This window comes from Salvelinus sp. IW2-2015, linkage group LG20 (genome assembly GCF_002910315.2).
Source record: "Salvelinus sp. IW2-2015 linkage group LG20, ASM291031v2, whole genome shotgun sequence".
NCBI lineage: Eukaryota > Metazoa > Chordata > Actinopteri > Salmoniformes > Salmonidae > Salvelinus > Salvelinus sp. IW2-2015.
In genome coordinates this window covers 34,692,525-34,713,821 of record NC_036860.1, presented here as the reverse complement: position 1 = coordinate 34,713,821, position 21,297 = coordinate 34,692,525, and the positions used below count along the sequence as shown (strand labels likewise).

The 21,297-nt window shown below is 45.7% G+C and overlaps 2 protein-coding genes across 6 annotated transcripts in view; one reads left to right on the top strand and one right to left on the bottom strand.

Moving 5' to 3' along the window:
- Positions 1–776: 776 nt before the first annotated feature.
- anapc13 (anaphase promoting complex subunit 13) lies at positions 777–3,115 on the top strand. Its single transcript, XM_024013757.2, has 3 exons — positions 777–885; positions 1,035–1,168; positions 2,700–3,115. The coding sequence occupies exons 2-3, from the start codon at positions 1,070–1,072 to the stop codon at positions 2,823–2,825; spliced, it is 225 nt and encodes a 74-aa protein (XP_023869525.1). The 5' UTR covers positions 777–885; positions 1,035–1,069; the 3' UTR covers positions 2,826–3,115.
- A 242-nt stretch (positions 3,116–3,357) lies between these two features.
- The window catches only part of arhgap32b (Rho GTPase activating protein 32b), a 210,639-nt gene continuing 192,699 nt past the window's right edge, over positions 3,358–21,297 (bottom strand). For all 5 annotated transcript variants that reach the window (XM_024013752.1, XM_070449358.1, XM_024013751.1 and 2 more), the window contains 10 exons: positions 19,541–19,685; positions 18,596–18,678; positions 16,312–16,419; positions 13,166–13,311; positions 11,488–11,689; positions 9,577–9,722; positions 9,373–9,447; positions 8,324–9,190; positions 7,145–7,809; positions 3,358–7,055 (listed from right to left, as the gene is read on the bottom strand). In XM_024013752.1, coding sequence (XP_023869520.1) covers positions 4,893–7,055; positions 7,145–7,809; positions 8,324–9,190; positions 9,373–9,447; positions 9,577–9,722; positions 11,488–11,689; positions 13,166–13,311; positions 16,312–16,419; positions 18,596–18,678; positions 19,541–19,685 — 4,600 coding nt within the window. In that variant the 3' untranslated portion in view covers positions 3,358–4,892. The remainder of the gene's footprint in view (positions 7,056–7,144; positions 7,810–8,323; positions 9,191–9,372; positions 9,448–9,576; positions 9,723–11,487; positions 11,690–13,165; positions 13,312–16,311; positions 16,420–18,595; positions 18,679–19,540; positions 19,686–21,297) is intronic.

The window sequence follows — 21,297 nt, the reverse complement described above, 5'->3', positions numbered from 1 at the left end:
CCACGAGCATGCTTTTGCGGCACAGTCGATAGCGCACCGGACTTCGGGCTAGAAGGTCGAGGGTTCGAGACCTGCTCCCTGCTGTTTCATTACACTGGTGTCAGAAGTGATCGGACCTTGCATCCACGCAGTGCGTTGCTTGCCGTGAGCGCGTTCCTGTAAGACGTAGAGTCGCAAGCTAGCGCGAGGACGCGCTCTTTGAAAGGAGGGAGTAGTGTAACAACCCTGGTTATTACAGTATTTTAAACATACAGACAATACCCTTTCACATTTAATTCAGAACCTAACTTCAATGTTTTTTGAAGTATATTTAYCGATGTTTTTGCTCCTGTCTTTGGCGGCAGAAGGCTGGGACCGGTTCRGTGCACTCCATACTATMTATTGTTTCTGCAGTGAGGATTCACCATCTTCAGATAATGATTATGTAATTTATTTGCAGATAATCGTCGTTTGAATGTCAAAAAACAGAGGTACAGTATGCAAATCAGGGAGTCAAATTAACGGCTTTTTTTTACCGATGCGATTCGGTTCCTAAATTTTAACATAAAGAGCCGTCCAAAAAGCGCAGTTTTTAGAAGGTATTTGCTGCATTTGTTTCATGAACAGTTGCGACACAACCATTCAGTAATTTGAATGTAGCTCAACTGCGTTCTAGTGCTAGTCGGAACTTAGAAAGTCTTAATATGTTTGATTTGCTAACTGGTTGAATGCGGCACGTGCCAGACCTAAAAGCAAACTTGTGTAGCCAATTTTGACTTTGTGGCTGTGTTATCTAGTGGAAACCCGTGAACACGGCACTTATCCCTCTCCTGAAGAACATGACGTCAAAATACTGCGACTCATTTGAATCGCAGGTTTTAAGGATTTAAGCAAGGCTTTGTTTGGGTAAGGTATTGTGTTTACATTACATATTTTGGGAAATAAATTWGCTTCATAAGCCTATATTGAGACTTCTGACTTGCCACACCAGACTACTTTTCTACGGTTAAACCACAACAAACAAGGATACTGAATTGTGCCATCTTCACACCTAGCTAGCACTACTAGCAGGCAACCAAAACATCCAGAGATGGACAGTGAAGTTCAAAGAGATGGCAGGGTTCTTGACCTTACAGATGATGCTTGGAGGGAAGACCGTCTACCTTATGAAGATGTCACTATTCCGTTGGTATGTAAACCCTTTAAACAATGTTTATGCTGTAGATGAGGATGAGCTAACTTGATAACTGCTACATGATATAACGTTGGTAACTTGGCTTCTAAAAKGGTCTCACTCAATTATTAGTTTATATATAATTCGTGAATATGAATAATGATGGCAGCATCAAAAATGTATTAGCTATTTGATGGCAAATCCAAATCGCTTATGTTTTAACCCCAAAAATAACATTTGGACTACACTTTCCACAACAAGCTTACGTTATATAGCTAGAAAGCACTGTGTTGTGCGGTTACACGCGCCATAGCCCTTTTTAATAATTTGCACKCTCACATTTACATCAGCTCTGCCAAATATCCAGATCTAACTAGTAACATATCTTCAATACAGGATTCTAGCGTAGGATGGATTATAGATGGGGTAAACGTTTAACGGCACTGGCGATTTATAAACGTATGTTGCAGGTGGAACTTCGATAACGAGGAAATACAMATATTAAAACCAGCTCACTGCCTGGCCTCAGACTAAATGTAACAGTAAATATCCGGGACACTCAAATTAGTATGTTACGTTTGGTATGGTTACTTAAGGCAAAACCAAAAGGAGGATGGGTATATAACGCGAACGTCTAGCAACCCAAAGCTTGCGCTTTTGAATCTCAACATTAGCCACAACAAATTTGAATTCGTAATATATACATTACTAAGTGGAGTTTTAGATGTACATACAGAATAATACAAAATACTCAGACCAGGTAGAAATGAGACATTGACTTGCTATCTAGTACCAGTCTCATACATACCTTTAATCTGCTGACTGTTGTAGCTTGCTGGTTCTCTTCTCTCCCTGATGGAATCAAATAGAGYAAATGCCTTTGGCATGAGTCCTCTTTTACCTGGTTTCAGAAATATGTTTCTGAATAAAATGACGTATGCCTGATACTCATACTTCTGTATAAAACTGGACAACACCAAAAAATGGGCCTCAGGATCTCACTGTATTTTTGTGCATTCAAATTGTCATCGATATAATGCAAATGTGCTCGTTGTCCGTAGTTTATGCCTGCCCATACCATAACCCCACCGCTGCCATGGGACAATCTGTTCACATCAGCAAATCATTCGCCCACGTGATGCAATACASATGGTTTGCGGTTGTGAGGCCGTTTGGATAAACTCTAAAACGACGTTGATGGCTTATGGTAAAGAAATTAACATGAAATTCTCTGGCAGACATTCCTGCAGTCAACATGCCAATTGCYTGCGCCGACAAAACTGCACATTTTAGAGTGGCTTTTTATTGTCCCCAGCACAAGGTGCACCTGTGTAATAATCATGCGGTTTAAATCAGCGTCATATTTTCTTGGCCAAGGAGAAATGCTCACTAACAGCTATGTAAACATTTGAAAAAAATACACTTTTTGTGTATCTGTGATTTTTTTTTTTTGAGCTCATGAAACATGGGACCTACATGTTGTGTTTATATTTTTGTTCAGTCTAGTTTGTTCTCATGTGGTTAATAATTTTATTTTTTCCTGCAGAGTGAACTGCCTGAAGCTGAGCAAGATAATGGAGGATCAACAGAGTCTGTGAAAGAACAAGAAATGAAGTGGTCAGATTTGGCTCTACAGAGTCTGCACGAGAATACACCTAACACTGGGACTTAGCTACTCTGTGAATGGATATGGTGCCCAATCCAATGTACCTGTGGTTGAATTTATCTGTAATTTCCTCTAGTCTTACAATGGTCAAAAGAAAAWCATTGTGGTATTCTCATTCATGTAAAAGACCACCCCTCTCTCAAACCCACAATTTGTCTTGCAGTTCAATAACTYAACCTGGAGTGAAGCATCCTTGGACTATTTGTAGATTTTCTTATTGGTCCGACAGAAATAGAATGTCTGAAAACTGAGTATATGCAATGAAGCAAAAATAAACATAACATTTCATACATKAACTTTTTTTCTCTCTAGTCAAAGGCAATGCATGTCACAAATACATAKTTTTGTAATTGGCTCCTTGCCTCTYGCATCTAACAGGGAACTGACTAACTACTGTACATTTTTGAAGTGTTTAACATGTCTACGGTCAAGACATCCCAGGGAGCTTTGAAAAATACAATTTGTTTATGACTCGGTCTCTATCAAAAGTAGCATTGAACATTCCAACAATACAATTTAACAAAAGAACCCACATTCATTTTCATTGTTATTTCCTGAATAATTTTATTTGTTATATCCAACAGCATAACTTTCCAGTTACTGAGACAAGAGATGTTTTTACATTCAAAACACAACTAGGTGGTTATTTAGCCACTTACTGTGCCCCACAATAAAGGAGGGATATCTGGGAGTATTCCGTTTAGTATCCGTTTGAACAGGTAGGGACCATAAGGCAAAATAGAACAGTACCTTCACAAGCCAATGGGCGTTACAACTGAAATATAGTCAAAGGTATTCAAATGCAAATATGACCTGCATTTGAAATTGAATGAGATGAATCTGAATCCTCTGCCAATTTGACTGGCTATTGACTAATTGCACTGAAAGCAGACAGTTGTATCCATAAATGTTATTCCACATTTTCTTAAATGGTCCCAAACATTTGTCCATTCAAATTAAATTATGGTTTACTTCTCTTGGAACATATTAACCATCTTTTTCACATACTATGAAAATTAGTATGTACATTTATTTCAAAATATATTTGCTGGAGTGAATTCAACTTGCTCAAAGGCTGACCAAGCATTTACATTTGTGTGAAGTGTTGTACAATATCAGTTTTTATAATTTTATTAAGTTGTCCATTCAAGTCCTTTGAAATTGGCAGAAAAAAAAGCAAGACTATAACAAAACACATTTTAAGAATTACTCTGTTACACCTCCCAAGGTAATGTCGTCATCAACCCATACATGTGCAGGAATGCTTTCATGGCCAAAATACTCAATGTTTGGTCCCTCTTGCAATGAAGAACAAATCTCGGTTCCAAAACATTCAATTCACTCCGTTTTATAGCAAAAATACACAATCACAGAGCAAATAAAATATTAACATAACCCTACAGTACCAGGTGAAAGTACCCTGTCTAGTTCTAGAACTCACTTTGTACTGTTGGGCCCCGACCCCAAATCCAAGATGCTTGAAGACTGAAAGTGAACATACTGTAACGCCTTGTGTATACAGAAACAGGAGGGAGGGCACGATGACTTACACAGATTTCCTTCCTCGACAACTTGTACTGAAACATCCAGAAAGTACACAATGGATAGCAATGGTAAACAAGAGATTGGAGATAACATGCATTTCTAAAATGCAAACCTTCATCCCTGTTATGCTCATACCTCCCCAGTCAAAACAAAACTGGAAACAAAAATAAAACAAATCCCTTTTTACCAGTAGTTCTTCTTTGTACACATATTTGACATTTTTGCGGTTCTGGTTTCTTGGACCTTTCGCTTATATCATATACATTTCTATGATCATCCACCATTTCAATGAGTCACGAACGCGTGGCTTCTTAGAACAATTGAAGAAAGTATGGTACATTCTCTAAAAAGTATCTTATTTTCCTTTACAATTCATAAAAAATATAGAGAAAAATAATGCGGAAGGTTCTGACGACAGTCCACTGTCCTGCAGAGGCTGTGGAACATTTTCACCTCCAGCTGAGTCACTTCATTGCTTACTAAAACTTTTTTTTATTTTTATTTTTTTATTTTTTACAAGTCTCTTCTTCATTCAGCGTGTATTTCTGTCTCGGGCCTRTGCAGGGCCAGTTCCGCTGGGATGAAGGCGCCCTGGCCCAAGGCAGTGGAGTACGCTCGGTTGCTGTGGCTGCCCGTGAAGCCAGGGTTGGTGGGGAAAGAGGCAGAGGAGACCCCGCGGGGGTTTGGCATGGGGGCCTGTGGCTGAGGTATTGCTGCTGGGTGGTAATCATCCAGGTTGTCGTAGTGGGACTGTATCGCCATGGTGCTGTGTGTCTGCTGCCCACCGTGGGGCTGGTATGAGTGGTCTCTGTCTGGTTCGGAAGTGGCAGCTTGGCTATAGTGCTGCTGCTGGTGCTCTCGGATGCTGTGCGACCGCTCGGGCTTGAGAGGGGCCTGCGCTTTGACGGGGGCCGACTGGTGTTGGTGGTCATCATTGTCCTGGTAACTACCGGGGGTTTTGGACCTGTTCTGGTGGCGGTCTGGATCGGGCTGTTCGTAGCGGGGTTGGAAGCTCCGAGCTCCGTCCCCGGGGTCGTGTCGGCTGGGGTCCTGCTGATGGGCCTGGTAACGGGGTGGGTGTTGGGTTTGGTGCGAGTGGGAGACCTGGCAGGTCCTGGAGTTGCTATGTTTGTCCCCGGTGCCGTTCCCCTGACAGTGCTTCTCCGTCTCCATGTACATGAGGACGTCGGGGTCAGACACAAGGTGTCGGGGAGCGTGCTGGGAGCCCGGCGGTACTCCGTAGCGCCCGTCTTTACCCTCGACAGTCATCAGCATGGCTTTGCCGGGGTCCGACTTACTGCGCAGGTGTAGGGTTTCGTACCCTCCCAGGTCGCCAGGCATGAACAGGCCCACGTTGTCATACTGAGACATGACAGGTCCTTTGACCTTCTGCCTGGCCCGGCTCTCTCTGTGGATGGAGTGCATCCGGAGCCTTTCCGAGTCCTCTGGGTTCCATGCAAAGTAGACGGCGGCTCCCTTTGAGCCATGGCCCGGGGGCATGTCTCTGCTGACGAAGCTGTGCTCCTTCCCCGGCGGGAGGATGTGGCGGGACAGGTAGTGGTAGCCGCCCGCCTTGCCCCCCGACCGGCTGAGGGTGGGGCCCAGGTCCCGACTGCTGAACGAGTGGAAGTGCCGCAGCCGGATGGTCCCGTAGGGGTCCACGTCGTAGTAAGGGGCGTCCAGCGGGTTGGCGCAAGGCGAATAGGGGCTGTAACGGTACTGCACCCGGCCATTCTCAAAGTAAGGCTGGAGTTGGGTGACGTGGTAGTCGGCCTGCGACGACTGTTGCGGCGGCTGCTGGTAGGTATTGCACTGGTAGACGGGCCGCTGGTAGTAGAAGAGCTCGTCGTTGGGAGGCACCTCGGTCCGCTGGATGGGCACCGAGCGGATTGCTGAGGGCACGTGGAGCGAGTGCACCCTACGGATGGTGGGGTAGACCGGAGCTCCCTCCATGGGTCCATAGCCCTGGCCGTGGTGTCCCGGGCCGGGTGATATGTACTCGCCACCCCTGGGGGGCCCGTGATTCTTCATTGACTGGTGGCAGGACCTGGGGTTAGCTAGGGTGTTGTAGCGGTGGTCCGTGCGGGCACTGTAAGTTATCTGGGGCGCCGACTTTGACGCGTAGGAGAGGTGTGGGGGAACACTGTCTGGCCGGTAGTGGTATGAAGGCTGCCCCACCGGAATGGCCCGTTGGTGGTAGTAGGCCTCCCCGGGAGGCTCCATTAAGGCAGCCTCTCCCTTGGTGTGGTACAGGTAGGCTGACTGCTGGGTGGAAGACTTACGCGGGGGAGGGTGAGGATGGGCGAGGGCCTCCTCGGGCGTGGAGACCTCTGTCAGGATGTTGTGGAAGATGGCGGGGTTGGCGGCCTCTGTGTGGCTGAGGGCGGCGGTTGCCAATTTGCTCTCAATGGAGCGGACGGGAGGCGCTGGCGGCGTGGGCCCATGGGCGTGGGTCACAGGCTCCGTGCCGGGCTGAACTGGCTTTATGGCCTGCCATGGTCTCTCCACTGACTCGGATGGGGTGGGGACCACTCTGGCGTTAGGCTGGGGATGGGAGTGGGGCTGGGGTTGAGGCTGTGACTGTGGCTGGGCCTGTGGATGAGTATGGAACTGTATTTGAGGCTGTGAAACTGAAACTCGCTGCTCTGAGGGTTTCGGAGATGGCGACCAGACGGTCTCATCTACATGGACCTGAAAATTAACCAAAAACAATTCCAGTTGGCTATATAGTTACTTTATCAAAGATATTCTGCAAATATGACACATTTTCGCCAATTTACCTCAGGAGCAGGCTGTGGCAGGACACCCGTCTCCCTGCTCCTGGGAGTGGTGGTGGAGAATCCAGTGCTGCTGACCGCTACCTGGCCCATGGCGGGCTGCTGCCTGTCTGGACTCCTCCGAGTGGGGGACACATGGGCTGGAGGGCTGTAGGGAGTGGTGGTACACTGGTGGTGGGGGGAAGCCGGTGGGGTGAAATCCATATCCTGGCTGGCTCCGGGAGAAGTGGAGGGGGACTTTGCACTGGTGAACATACTGATGGACTCATGGCTCACTGACTGGCAAGGCTGGTTGTCAGGAGGGGGGGTGGGAGGGGGAGGGGAGGAAGGGGCAAGGTTTGGGGTGGTGGGGGTTAAGGTTGGGGTCTGGGCTTCTCCTGCCCTGGGTCCCTCCTCGAGGGACGTCTGGGGGCGCAGAGCTGGGGGAGGGGGCCAGTCCAGGGAGTGTGAGGGCTCCAGGGGTCTAATGGGGGACACTGGCGTGGGGGGCTGGGACTGGGAGGGCCTCTTCTGGGTCAGGATAGAGGCCTGCTGGGCGGACTCTGCCAGGGCCAGGGCCAACATGCGGGCGGCATTCTTCGGAGGGGGCGGGGGAGGGAGGAGGGACACAGAGGAGGAGCTGAGAGGGCCGGGGGAGGCTTTTGGAGAGTCCAGACTAGCTACGGCTCCTGGGAGGGGGACAAAAACAGAAGGGAACTACAGTGTGAGGACAGAGAGAAGAGAAAGTGCGTTTGAGGGGAATAAAAAMAAAAAAGGCAGGCTTGGTCTTCAAGAGTAGGAGAGAGGGGGAAGAGTTAAGCCTGGCGCTCTGGCGGCATCATGTGGAAAGATTTCTCTGAGCTGAAATCCATGCAAGGTGTTAAAGGCATGAGGCGGGGAAACTAAACCTAGAAACGAAACAGGCATTGTCAATCAAAGCATAATTAAACAAAGGCCTTATACTGTAAAGAGAAACGGACAGTTGAAATGGACAGTTCACCTAAATTACATATTGGTTTCCTTACCCTGTAAGCAGCTTCCAGCTTCCTGCTTACAGGGAAAGGAAACTACTATATAATTTAGTAATTTGGGTGAACTATCTCTTTAACATAAAAAAAACATGATAGGTGATAAAGTGAAAATGTAGCAGCTGTATGCAAAGTAGCAGCTGTATGCAATGAAGCAGCTATATTCACCACTTACCTAATTGTTCCTTGCTATTGGTTGCTGTAGGTTGCTGGGCAGTGCTCTCCTCCCCTGTGGAGTATTGTCTCTCAGTGTCGAAGGCAGAGAGCTTACAGTGCAGCTCCATCTGAAAGGCCTCGCTCAGCGACGGCTCCCCTGTCCTCAGCAGCACTGAGCCCATTAACAGAGGAGAGTCCCAGGGCAGTCCCGAGGGAGGGGAAGAAGGCTGGGGAAAACCATGGCTTTCTGTAAGCCTACTAGAAATCTCCATGTCAAACGGCTCCGAAATAGCCAGAGGAGCCAAAATGTCCGACTTTGACTTTTTAGGGGACACAGCCTGTACGGGTTTGTCAGAGAAAGACACTGAGSAGACCAGCTTCTTGCGCCCTGCTTTCTCTCCCGTGGCCGGGCTGAGGTCAGGCGACAAGAAGGGGTTGGCAAACTTCCCCAGGAAGGAGGGAGAGACGAGCGCCGAGCCGTTGTCAACGCTGCCTGGGCTCCTCTTCAGGCTGGTGCCCTCGCCAGCCGCGCCCGTAGCGACYTCGCTCAGCCCCAGGGGGAAGGAGAAGGAGCCGTCGGGCAGGCTGCACTGGAACGACATGGGGTCAAAGTCCAACGAGGCCATGCCGATGTCTGGGGGGCTAAGGTCCACGTCCTCGCCGGCTGAACGTGGGGGCGAAATCAGGGCTGGAACATAGATGGGTCCGTCGTCCCCATCGCTGTCCCCCCCGTCGCGGGTCGCGCCCCCGCTGTGGCTCTGGGCCAGATTGTCATCGGAGTTGCAGTGSTGCCGGGTGTGGCTGTCCAGCAGGTCACCGTTGAAGGAAGCCGAGAGGGCATCGCTGCTGGAGCGGGGCCGCCGAGGACGGTACACCTTCGACTCTCCTACGGGAGTCAGGAGGAAATCTTCATCAATTCAAAGACAGATCACAAATGTTTTATTAGAAAAAACAATCTATACAAATACATTACTACTTGGACCATAGCAGACTTGCACTCAAGAACAGGCTCCATCAGGCATACAGAGTGCCGTGGAGATAAGTCAGATTAGTCCCATTATACATTACCTTCAACGTTGTGTAGCGAGGTGAGCGACTCCTCGCTTTTGGCCGATCGGAGTGTCCCCGTGTCCCCTCTGCCTCCTGGGACATGAGACAGACAGGCATGAGTGTACATAAATTATTTTCCGTTCCAACCAAATGGAAAATTTGTGAGAAGGGTCAGAGAGTGAAGGCTTGGTGTTTGGGAGGAGAGAAGAAAGGGAATCTAACCTGCCAGGGCCATGGCCTTGAGCTCACTGGGTTCGCTGGGGTTGCGGTGCAGCTTGCGCTTGGACATGGACGATGACTTGCCCAGGTTGAAGAAGGAGCGCCAGTTTCCCACCGGCGACTTCTTGGACTTGATGGGGGGCCTTTTCCTGTAGGAGGTGAATGGACAGAACACTCAGTTGGGGAAACAAGTAGTCATGTGTCCTTTTGTTATTGTTGCCTAAACAACATGACTCACTTGTTTATAATATGAAACCACGTACAGTGCCTTCGGAAAGTATTCAGGCCCATTGACTTTTTCCAAATTTTCTTACGTTACAGCCTAATTCTAAAATTGATTAAATTGTTTTCCCCCCCCTAATCAATGTACACACAATACCCTATAATGACAAAGAAAAAACACGTTTTTAGAAATGTTAGCTAATTTATAAAGAAATACAAAACTTACATATCACATTTACATAATTATTCAGACCCATTACTCAGTACTTTGTTGAAGCACCTTTGGCAGCGATTACAGCATAGAGTCTTCTTGGTTATGGCTCTACAAGCTTGGCACACCTGTATTTGGCGAGTTTCTCCCATTCTTCTCTGCAGATCCTCTCAAGCTCTGTCAGGTTGGATGGGGTKCGTTGCTGCAAAGCTATTTTCAGGTCTCCCCAGAGATGTTCGATCGGGTTCAAGTCAGGCCTCTGGCTGGGCCARTCAAGGACATTCAGAGACTTGTCCCAAAGCCACTCCATGCGTTGTCTCAGCTGTGTGCTTAGGGTTGTTGTCCTGTTGGATCTCTCTGTACTTTGCCTCGATCCAGACTAGTCTCCCAGTCCCTGCCGCTGAAAAACATCCCCACTGCATGCTGCCGCCACCACCATGCTTCATCGTAGGGATGGTGCCAGGGTTCCTCCAGACGTGACGCTTGGCATTCAGGCCAAAGAGTTCAATCTTGGTTTCTTCAGAACAGAGAATCTTGATTCTCATGGTCTGAGAGTCTTAAGTTGCCTTTTGGCAAACTCCAAGCGGGCTGTCATGTGCCTTTTACTGCAGAGTGTCTGGCCACTCTACCATGAACGCCTGATTGGTGGAGTGCTGCAGAGATGGTTGTRRTTCTGGAAGGTTCTCCCATCTCCACAGAGGAACTCTGGAGCTCTGTCAGGAGGACCATCGGGTTCTTGGTCACCTCCCTGACCAAAGCCCTTCTCCCCCGATTGCTCAGTTTGGTTGGGCGGCCAGCTCTTGAACGTCTTGGCGGTTCCAAACTTCCATTTAAGAATGATGGAGGAATCTTCAATGCTGCAGACATTTTTTGGTACTGTTCCCCAGATCTGTGACTCGACACAATCCTGTCTCGGAGCTTGACGGACAACTCCTTCGACCTCATGGCTTGGTTTTTGCCCTGACATGCACTGTCAACTGTGGGACGTTATATAGACAGATGTGTGCCTTTCCAAATCATGTCCAATCATTTCAATTTACCACAGGTGGACTCCAATCAAGTTGTGGAAACATCTCAAGGATGATCAATGTAAACAGGATGCACCTGACATCAATTTCGAYTCTCATAGCAAAGGGTCTGAATACTTATGTAAATAAGGTATTTCCGTTTTTTAATTTATAATACATTTCTAAAAGCCTGTTTTAGCTTTGTCAAAATAGGCTATTGTGTGTCGATTGATGAGAGGGAAAACATTATTTAATACATTTTAGAATAAGCCTGTAATGTAACAAAATTAGGAAAAAGTCAAGGGGTCTGAATACTTTCCGAATGCACTGTAACTGTATGCGTTCATGGTTTGAAGGTACAATATTTCCATCCAAATATTGTATCTCATCTATGCCTCCTCCATTTCCATATTTTACAACTCATTGACAAACATCAGCCGTTAGAAAGATACCAGGGCCGCAGGTTGTTCATACCTCTCCATAGGGAACTCGATGACGGTGTGGAACTTGCCCTGCAGCGCAGCCGGACCCTCCCCCACCTCAATGTACTTGCTATCGGCCGTGACGGGGGAGTTGATCTGTGCCTGGGTCCGGGCCTGGGCCTCCTCCAGGGTCAGCAGCTTGGTGGAGGGGGACGACACCAGCAGGGACTTGGGCCGCAACAACGAGTTGTGTCCTAGGGGAAGGGGAGAAGTGATCATGCACACCAGTGGTCACCAACCTTAACTGAGTCAAGATCACTTTCGGAGTCAAAATGCAAGCAGAGATCTACCACTCAGATTTTTTTCTTCTTTTTCCCCCCTTTTTTTTTTAATAAACATGAATTAAAAAATGACAATCCTATGCAACATTAACCAATTAAAAACAGTTCTGCAGCAATGAGGTTTGTACAGTAGGCTATAGGCCCAATACATTATCACTGCATATTGGCTAAGCTTGAATTTCCCTGCCATTTTTGTTTTTCTCAGACCATTTTGAAATTAGATAACATTTTTAGGTATATGATCAGACTGGTAATAGATKATTTGTTGTATTACTTGTGAGGCATAGCTGAGTAAGCATAATTCGTTTTTTTTTTTTTTTACTGGACTGATGGCCTGCATCTGATGGTCAGTCTGAGGGGAGGAAGGGCGCAGCCTCTCACCCGACTCACCGTCCATCCGCTCTCCCTTCCTCCGCTGAGAAAAGGGGACACAGTCTTCCAGCTGATAGCGAAACTCAAGTCGTACTGCATTATTTCTGTCTCATGCACCAAWTCATGTGGTTACTCCTATGACCAGAGAAAGTGTAATATTCCTTGGTATTTAAAAAGACAAGCCGCTAATAATAACGCAAGCGTATGTTAACACTTTGCTGTACTCTTTCGTTGCAGCTGCAGTGCTGGTTGTAGCGTGAGTGGAAGTGGGACAACGRTCATTTTAAGGCTTTTAAAAGTGTTCAACAAAGTCCTGAGTAACAACTTAAACATGAGCTTACTCATAAAAACGCKGCTCTTTGCTGTATTCGTTGAGTCTCTCTCTATTTATGGTTTTAAACATTTTTAAATCTCACAGTATCAACTCCGCTGTGCATTCGAGGATTCTTTTTACAGTCTATGGCTTGCAGAAACTGTGCAGCTGCGGTAATCTGAGCTATCGAATTGGCCAGCAGTAGGCCTATAGGGGAACTTGATTTGCTCTCCGGGCRTGCCGGGTAGTCGGAGTTCTCRTTCAGACACATGAAAGGGTTCAAAATGTGATCACTTTTACCTTCCCGGTGCTAGGGCTGCTGAATCAAGTGCACCCACTGCCAAAAGCGCGAAAGGAAAATACAAAAAATAGGAACGCAAGGCTTTATCGTTGTTTTTTACAGAAATGTTTGGTGATCGACTAGGAATGCTTTGGATATCGACCAGTTGGTGACCACTGATGTACACTTTATTATGGAGGAGACAAATGACTTGCATAAAAAGTGATTGTTCTGAGTAAGCTACTTTTCTAATTTGAGGGTCAAGTGGATTCTGCTTGCGCACAATTTGCTTGCGCTATGACAAAAGCACCACTGGCATTAAATAGAATCAAGCAAAATCCTGCATAAGAACTAATCCTCCAGCTTCGGATAGCACCATGGCACTGTGAGCATAGATGACATCCCAACAGGTTGGCATGCGTACCTGCTCCCTCCCGTATGAGCGAGCTGAGCTTGGGGCTGAAGAGGACGTCTACGTGGTTCAGTATGAACTCCACCACCACCGACTGGATGCGGACCTCCATGAAGGCTGCCGTGCCGCTGAAGCAGGCCGACTCTATCTGCTTGGACCTGGGGAGACGACATTGGGGATCAACCTTTTTTTAATGGCTCATTCTTCCACATAGGACTGTTGCGGTGACCGTACTACTGCCACAATCGCAGTCATGACCACAGTAAAATTCCACATGACCGTTGAGTCACGGTCATCTCCTTTTATGCCCTCTGGACATGCTTTGGTAGTACCCAACTTGCTAACTACCATCAGGTCCCAATGGCCTGGTACTCAGGGCTCTATTGTCCCTCTAACCGCTCTGACATCAATGCAAAGGCGATCAAAAAATCTCATCAAAACTGTAGACCTATCATACATTAAAACTAACCTCACTGTGATGATCAATTTGAAGAAAYAAGTTCAACAGCGGGTTGAAACAGTGTAAAACACGGATGTTGTTTCGACGCCTAACACCACAAAATGGACAGCACTTTCTAAGGTGATGATTCATTCAAAACACCCATAGAGCTTATGCAAATGCATAGGCTTATGAGCCCAAGCCCAAAAGAAAAATCATAATTAAAACTATGATTGTGCCATTATACAATACATAGCCTACTGCATATTACACATGGCAGAAAAACAACTGATTTACGATGTCGTTGGTATATATAATTGGTCTAGGCTATACTCCCAAATTCAACAAATTTGAGTAAATCACCTTTGAGTGTGAACTGRATTATTATGCATACTGGATGGACAAAATTTCTATCCATTAGTCTGGGAGAGAACTTAAAGCCCTAGGCGATGCTGTTGGTTCATTGCTTGTGCAGGGRGGCTTACAGTTAGCCTACAATTAGTATATTTGTATTTGATTTTGAATAACCTAGTAATAGGGAATTTTTTTATATTTTCAAAATGAACCTTTAGCTATACAGAATATCTCATCTCCTCCTCTATCACTTTCTCAAGCATGCAGAGGGGCTGTTAAGTTTAGTGAAATATCTTTTGTTGCYAAAACATGTTACTWTCGATGTTGCCATACGTTTCACAAATGAAGCACTGGGTAGCTGCAGGAACAAGGTTGGAAGTCCATGGCARACAGAGTTAGGGCGTAATATCACCTGTCAGTCAGCGAGAGCATGCCCCACCAACAGTGGTTGATGCATGGAGTGAAATAAGTTCTCTTATATTTATTTTTCAGCTACTTATATTAAGCACATTCTCCGCTATAAAACCGAAGTAGCCTACAAAACGCGAGGCCTCCATTCACTATTCGAGTGCAACACAGATGACATGTCTTTTTTCCTCTGCTCGTGTTCCGGCCCATTTGATAATGGGCAATTCTAAATCGAAACAAAATGTGACATATTAGTAAAGATTAAATTGAGGACAGTCTGATGGGTGAAAATATGATCACTCGATGAGAGAACAGCTGTGTAGCCTGAGGCAAGGAACAGACATCAAGCTTTTTTTTGCTACTTTCTCAAATCATCAATAGCCTATAGGTCGCACCATGCAGCCCATATATGTTTTAATTTCTAAGACAGTCTAAGGTTTGTATCATTCACAATTAAAGTTGCCAAATAACTCTAAATCTAACATTCGGAAAATATTCAGTCCCCTTGACCTTTTCCACATTTTGTTATGTTATTATTCTAAAATGGGTGAAAAAAAACATTTGGTCATCAATCTACACAAAATCCCCCATAACGAGAAAGCAAAAACAGGTTTTAAGAAATTTGTGGACATTTATAAAAAATAAACTGAAATATTACAAGCTTAGCACACCTGCATTTGGGGAGTTTCTCACATTCTTCTCTGCAGATCCTCTCAAGCAGATTTTCATCAAGGATCTCTGTACTTTGCTCTGTTCATCTTTGCCTTGATCCTGACTAGTCTCCCAGTCCCTGCCGCTGAAAAACATCCCCACAGCATGACGATGCCACCACCATGCTTCACCGTAGGGATGGTGCCAGGTTTCCTCCAGACATGACGCTTGGTACACATTCAGGCCAAACAGTTCAATCTTGGTTTCATCAGACCTGAAAATCTTATTTCTCATGGTCTGAGAGTCTTTAGGTGCCTTTTGGCAAACGCCAAGCGGGCTGTCATGTGCCTTTAACTGAGGAGTGGCTTCTATCTGGCCACTCTACCATAAAGGCCTGATTGGTGGAGTCCTGTCTTGGAGCTCTACGGACAATTCRTTCGACCTCATGGCTTGGTTTTTACTCTGACATGCACTGTCAACTGTGGGACCTTATATAGACAGGTGTGTACCTTTCCAAATCATGTCCAGTCAATTGAACCTACCACAGATGGACTCCAATCAAGTTGTAGAAACATCTCACAAATTTGGAAAAAGGGAAGGGGTCTGAATACTTTCCGAATGCACTGTAGGACCTGCTTCAAATGATCACTTTAACACTCAACATAGCCACTTCATTTGCGCACCCGCTCCATAATAGCTGAATAAAATAGAAAGGATATTTTTCCTAAGTTCAATTGTATTCTTCTTACTATAAAGTCATATAAAACTAAATAATGGCATGGGACTTATAKGCATATCTTGTCAGCTCAATGAACAAGCCTACAGCCTATGGCATGGAGCATAGACAAATAACGTAGGCCAACTCATTCTGTTCTTCTGAAATACATTTTCCTCATATCATGTTTCTTTAGACTGGACTAAAACAAATAGAGGTATTGTGATGGTGTATATTAAATTGATGTATTATACTTTTAAATGTAGATGTTCCAAAGGTGTGCATCAGCGGCTTGTATGTGTGGAGGCCTGGAGATACTAAACATGTTTATGTTAATTAACGGTCAATTACCGTGAGACCGGCAGTCTTTTGCATGACAATAACCGGCTGACGAAATTTCATGACCGCCACAGACCAACTTCCACAAAAATGCGGAAGAATTAGTTTGTTTCCTAAATCGTCATATCATAGCTATTTTCGGTACAAGATCAACTGCAGTTACTCAGAGCAACCTATATGTACTAGTACTATTGATAACACTGGTGAGATATGAACAATAACATGACATTGAACAAGATAACGTCGTCTGACCTCAGTAGGTTGGGTGCCCAGACGATGGCCAGGTTCTTGCTGTGCATGTTGGTGATGTAGCTGAAGGTGGCCAGTTGGGACAGGTGCCTCATGAGGAACTCCAGAGTCCTGAGAACAGGATGGGGGATGAAACACACATTTACACCAGTTCTATGACTAAATCTACAGAACTATGTTTTACCTACTTGTATAAGATCATAAGGTTCTGAAACTGTTTGAGTGGAATACATTAACCATCCATTATGTTTGTATAATATACAATATATATACACAAAAGTATGTGGACACCCTTTCAAATGAGTGGATTTGGATATTTCAGCCACACCCGTTGCTGACAGGTGTAGAAAACCGAGCACACAGCCATGCAATCTCCATATACAAAKATTGGCAGTAGAATGGCCTTACTGAAGAGCCCACTGACTATGAACGTGGTGCCGTCTTAGGATACCACCTTTCRAACAAGTCAGTTTGTTTCTGCCCTGCTAGAGCTGCCCCGGTCAACTGTAAATGRTGTTATTGGGAAGTGGAAACGTCGAGGAGCAACAACGGCTCAGCTGCAAAGTGGAAGGCCACACAAGCTCACAGAACAAGACCGKCGAGTGCTAAAGCGTGTAGAGCGTTAAAAACGTCTGTCCTCGGTTGCAACACTCACTAGCGAGRTCCAAACTGCCTCTGGAAGCAAAGTCAGCAGAAMAACTGTTCGTCGGGAGCTTCATGAAATGGGTTRATGGGTTCAGCCCCACACAAGCCTAAGATCACCACACGCAATGCAAAGTGTCGGCTGGAGTGGTGTAAAGCTCGCCGCCATTGGACTKMAGKYSWGMYYAYASYRMRTCTSWYYWGMMGWYWKYCGCTTCACCATCTGTCATTCCGACGGACGAATCTGGGTTTGGCGGATGCTACCTGCCCCAAGGCATAGTGCTAACTGTAAAGTTTGGTGGAMGAGGAATAATGGTTTGGGGCAGTTTTTCATGGTTCGTTCGGGCTAGGCATCTTAGTTCCAGTGAAGGGAAATCTTAATACTACAGCATACAATTACATTTTTTACGATTCTGTGCTTCCAACTTTGTGGCAACAGTTTYGGGGAAGGCCCTTTCCTGTTTCAGCATGACAATGTCCCCGTGCACAAAGCGAGGTCCATACAGAAATGGTTTGTCGAGATCATTGTGGAATAACTTGACTGGCCTACACAGAGTCCTAACCTCAATCGAATGACTGCGCAGTGCCCGACCTTACTAATGGTCTTGTGGTTGAATGGAAGCAAGTTCTGGCAGAAGAAATGTTATAACATCTAGTGGAATGCCTTCCCATAAGAGTGGAAGGGACCAGGGGGGACCAACTCRATAATAATGCCCATGATTTTGGAATATGATGTTCAACGAGCAGTTGTCCACATACTTTTGGTCATGTAGTTCATATAATGTGTCTATATCATTGTTAATGRTTGACACCCTTCCCAACGCAAAGAAATGTACACTGAGCCAAAATATAAATGCAACATATAAAGTGTTGATCCCAGAAATATTCCATATGTACAAAAAGCTAATTTCTCTGCACAAATTTGTTTACATCCCAAGATAATCCATCCACGTGCGGCATATCAAGAAGCCAATTAAACAGCATGATCATTACACAGGTGAACCTTGTGCTGGGGACAAAAGGCCACTCTAAAATGTGCAGTTTTGTCACACAACACAATGCCACAGATGTCTCAAGTTGAGGTAGCGTGCAATTGGCATGCTGACTGCAGGAATGTCTACTAGAGCTATTGCCAGAGAATTTAATGTTAATTTCTCTACCATAAGCCGCCTCCAACATCGTTTTAGAGAATTTGCCAGTACGTCCAACCGGCCTCTGGATAATGTGTACGACCACGTGTTCCAGTTCTCGCCAATATCCAGCAACTTCGCACAGCCATTGAAGAGTGGGACAACATTCCACAGGCCACAATCAACAGCCTGATCCYCTCTATGCAAAGGAGATGTGTTGCATGAGGCAAATGGTGGTCACACCAGATACTGACTGGTTTTCTGATCCACCCCTATTTGTTTTTAAGGTATCTCTGGCTAACAGATGCATATCTGTATTCCCAGCCATGTAAAGTCCACCGATTAGTGCCTAATGAATTTATTTCAATAGACCGATTTCCTTATATGAACTGCAACTCAGTAAAATCTTTGAAAATGTTGCGTTTATTGACATAGATTGACATCCTGTTATGGAAACAGCACTGTGTGTAGTAGCCTGTGTGTTCCTGCAGGGGGCAGCGTGGCTTTGCGCTAACCTGTAATGCGGAGGCGGCAGCTGCTGAATGACATCATGTATTTTGATGAGCCGCTCCTCGTCTGTGGCTGCTGACACGGCCTCCTGTGGAGCGGAAAGGAARGAGGGAGATAGAGGGGAGGATGGKGGGAGGGAGGAGAGTGGTAGGGATCAGTGCCTCTGCGTTAAGAAGTGCTTCATTAACACGACACCTCCACGCAGTCAGTCGGCCAGGGCCGGTACAGAGGCACTTGCACACCGCTTGGCTAAGCCAAGGGGACAGAACACTCCTGCCGCCACCCTTCCCCTCTCTTCCATAGCAACCAGCAAACATTTACACCATCTTTACAGGCTACAGCCAAGACCACTTTGTTTGGTGAGGGGTTTTATTTGAAGTCGGAGTGAGTTTTGTATTTGTAGTACTAGTCGTTTAAAGTGMGTGCCATGTGCTTAGATTTTGGAGTGGGGGTTCCAAGATAAGCCCTCCAACAGTGTATTTAGTCTTTGGTAAATCGAGAATGTGATTACTGAGGGCCTATGACAATTTTTATATTTTACTTCGGGGGGGGAAAAGTGTCAGATTAGCACACTCTCATAACATATACAGTACTTCTTAACCTTGAAATAATTGACAATTGGTCCTGGCGAGGGTCTTGAACATACCCCCCAAAAAGACAGACAAAAAAAAGTATTTTGGACATGGAAATTGGACGCCAGTTTGGGACAATGCAAAACCTAATACATACTATCCACAAAGAGACAGAGCAGGGTTCCTCTTGGGCCAAGGGCATTACGCAACATTGCAACACTGAAGAGCTCTCAAACCAAAACAAAAGGGGCTCGTTGTAACTAGGGGGACGCCAAGCGGCAGCAGAACGTCAGTGTGAGAAATCGTGATGTTTTTGTTTTGGGTGGAGAAGGGCACTCAGGGTGCAGTCCCCGTGCTGTGCCAAGAGCAGGTCCTTACGGAGAATTTCTCGTAGAGCTGATAGGTGAGCAGGGGGTTGGGCAACTCGCGGAAGTAGAGCTTGCACAATGAACCCACGCAGTGGATGTCCTGGATGTACACGTCTTTGGTCAGGTCGGGGATCTGCTCCGAGTCAAACTCATGCCTAGCAGAGGGAGGGATAGAAAGACATGGATGGAGAGCGAGAGGGGAGGGATAGAAATACATGGATGGAGAGCGAGAGGGGAGGGATAGAAATACATGGATGGAGAGCGAGAAGGGAGGGATAGAAAGGGGGGGGGGGGTGATAGAAGGAAAGAGCGGATTGAGCGAGAAAGAGAGACCGAGACAGATTCATGGACAGAGAGAGTGAGCAAGTAAGTAACACAGAAAAATATAGACAAATCAAGAGAGGAAAATAGAACCATTCCTCCCATTGCAAAGAGGTGTTGGTTCATCTCTTCATCTTAGTTTTACATTTGAGTAATTTAGCAGATGCTCTTATACAGTAGTGAGTGCATACATTTTCATGCGTTTGTCATACTGTTCTGTGTTGAGTTCTGTGACCTGAAGAACTCATGAGAAATCCATGGAATATGAACTACTATGTAAATAAACAGAGCGTTCTGGACAGGACACTCCCTTTATAAATGTTTAGAAGTTTCTAACGGGAAGCTGCCATCAATAACTCTTACTTCATAAACAAACCCTCATTTCTTTGTTCAAACATCAGAGATGATGAAATTGTCTGAGCGCTTTTCGGTGAATACACTGAGTGTACAAAACATTAGGAACACCTTCCTAATATTGAGTTGCACCCCTTCTGCCCTCAGAATAGCCTTAGTTCGTCAGGGCAAGGACTCTACAAGTTGTCGAAAGTGTTCCACGGGGATGCTGGCCCGTGTGGACTCCAATGCTTCCCATGGTTGTGTCAAGTTGGCTGGATGTCCTTTGAGTGGTGGACCATTCTTGATACACACGGGAAACTAGAGTGTGAAAAACCCAGCAGTGTTGCTGTTCTTGACACACTCAAAACGGTGCGCCTGGCACCTACTACCATACCCCGTTCAAAGGCACTGAAATATTTTGTCTTGCCCATTCACCCTCTGAATGGCACACATACACAATCCATGTCTCAATGCTTAAAAATCCTTCTTTAACCTGTCTCCTCCCKTTCAWCWACACTGATRGAAYTWGWTTTAACAAGTGACATCAATAAGYGATCATAGCTTTCACCTGAATTCACCTGGTCACTATGTCATGGAAAGAGCAGATTTTCCTCATGTTTTGTACATTCAGTGGAATGTGGAATAATGGTGTTGTCATAAATGCCACATTATATTAATGATGTAATCCTAGACAACCAAGGTGTAAAGTTGCAGTTGGGATATTCAACAGTGGGTTTAACAATTGGAAATCTACATTTGAAGACAGTTCCTAAATCTCAATCCTGAGTTAAACCATGCAAATAATTATTGCAGGGTTAGGATTATACTTATTCAGGAGAAAGAAAAAAAKCCATAAAATACTACAAAAAACCCACACCATTCCACGCTTGGCTTCGAGARGCCAAACATTCCTTCCTCTTCACAGTCTAAAATGTTATAATTAAAGGATGAGATACTGGGAGTTCTCAGTTGGCAGAGTGCAACAATGTCACTTACTTGGACTGTTTGAGGACAAAATGAACAGTGCAAAAACGGGTAGAGAACAGTTAGGGGTTATGTTCCACAGCCAGTCAACAGGTTTTTGACGAGGGATGCCCACGCGCAAACATG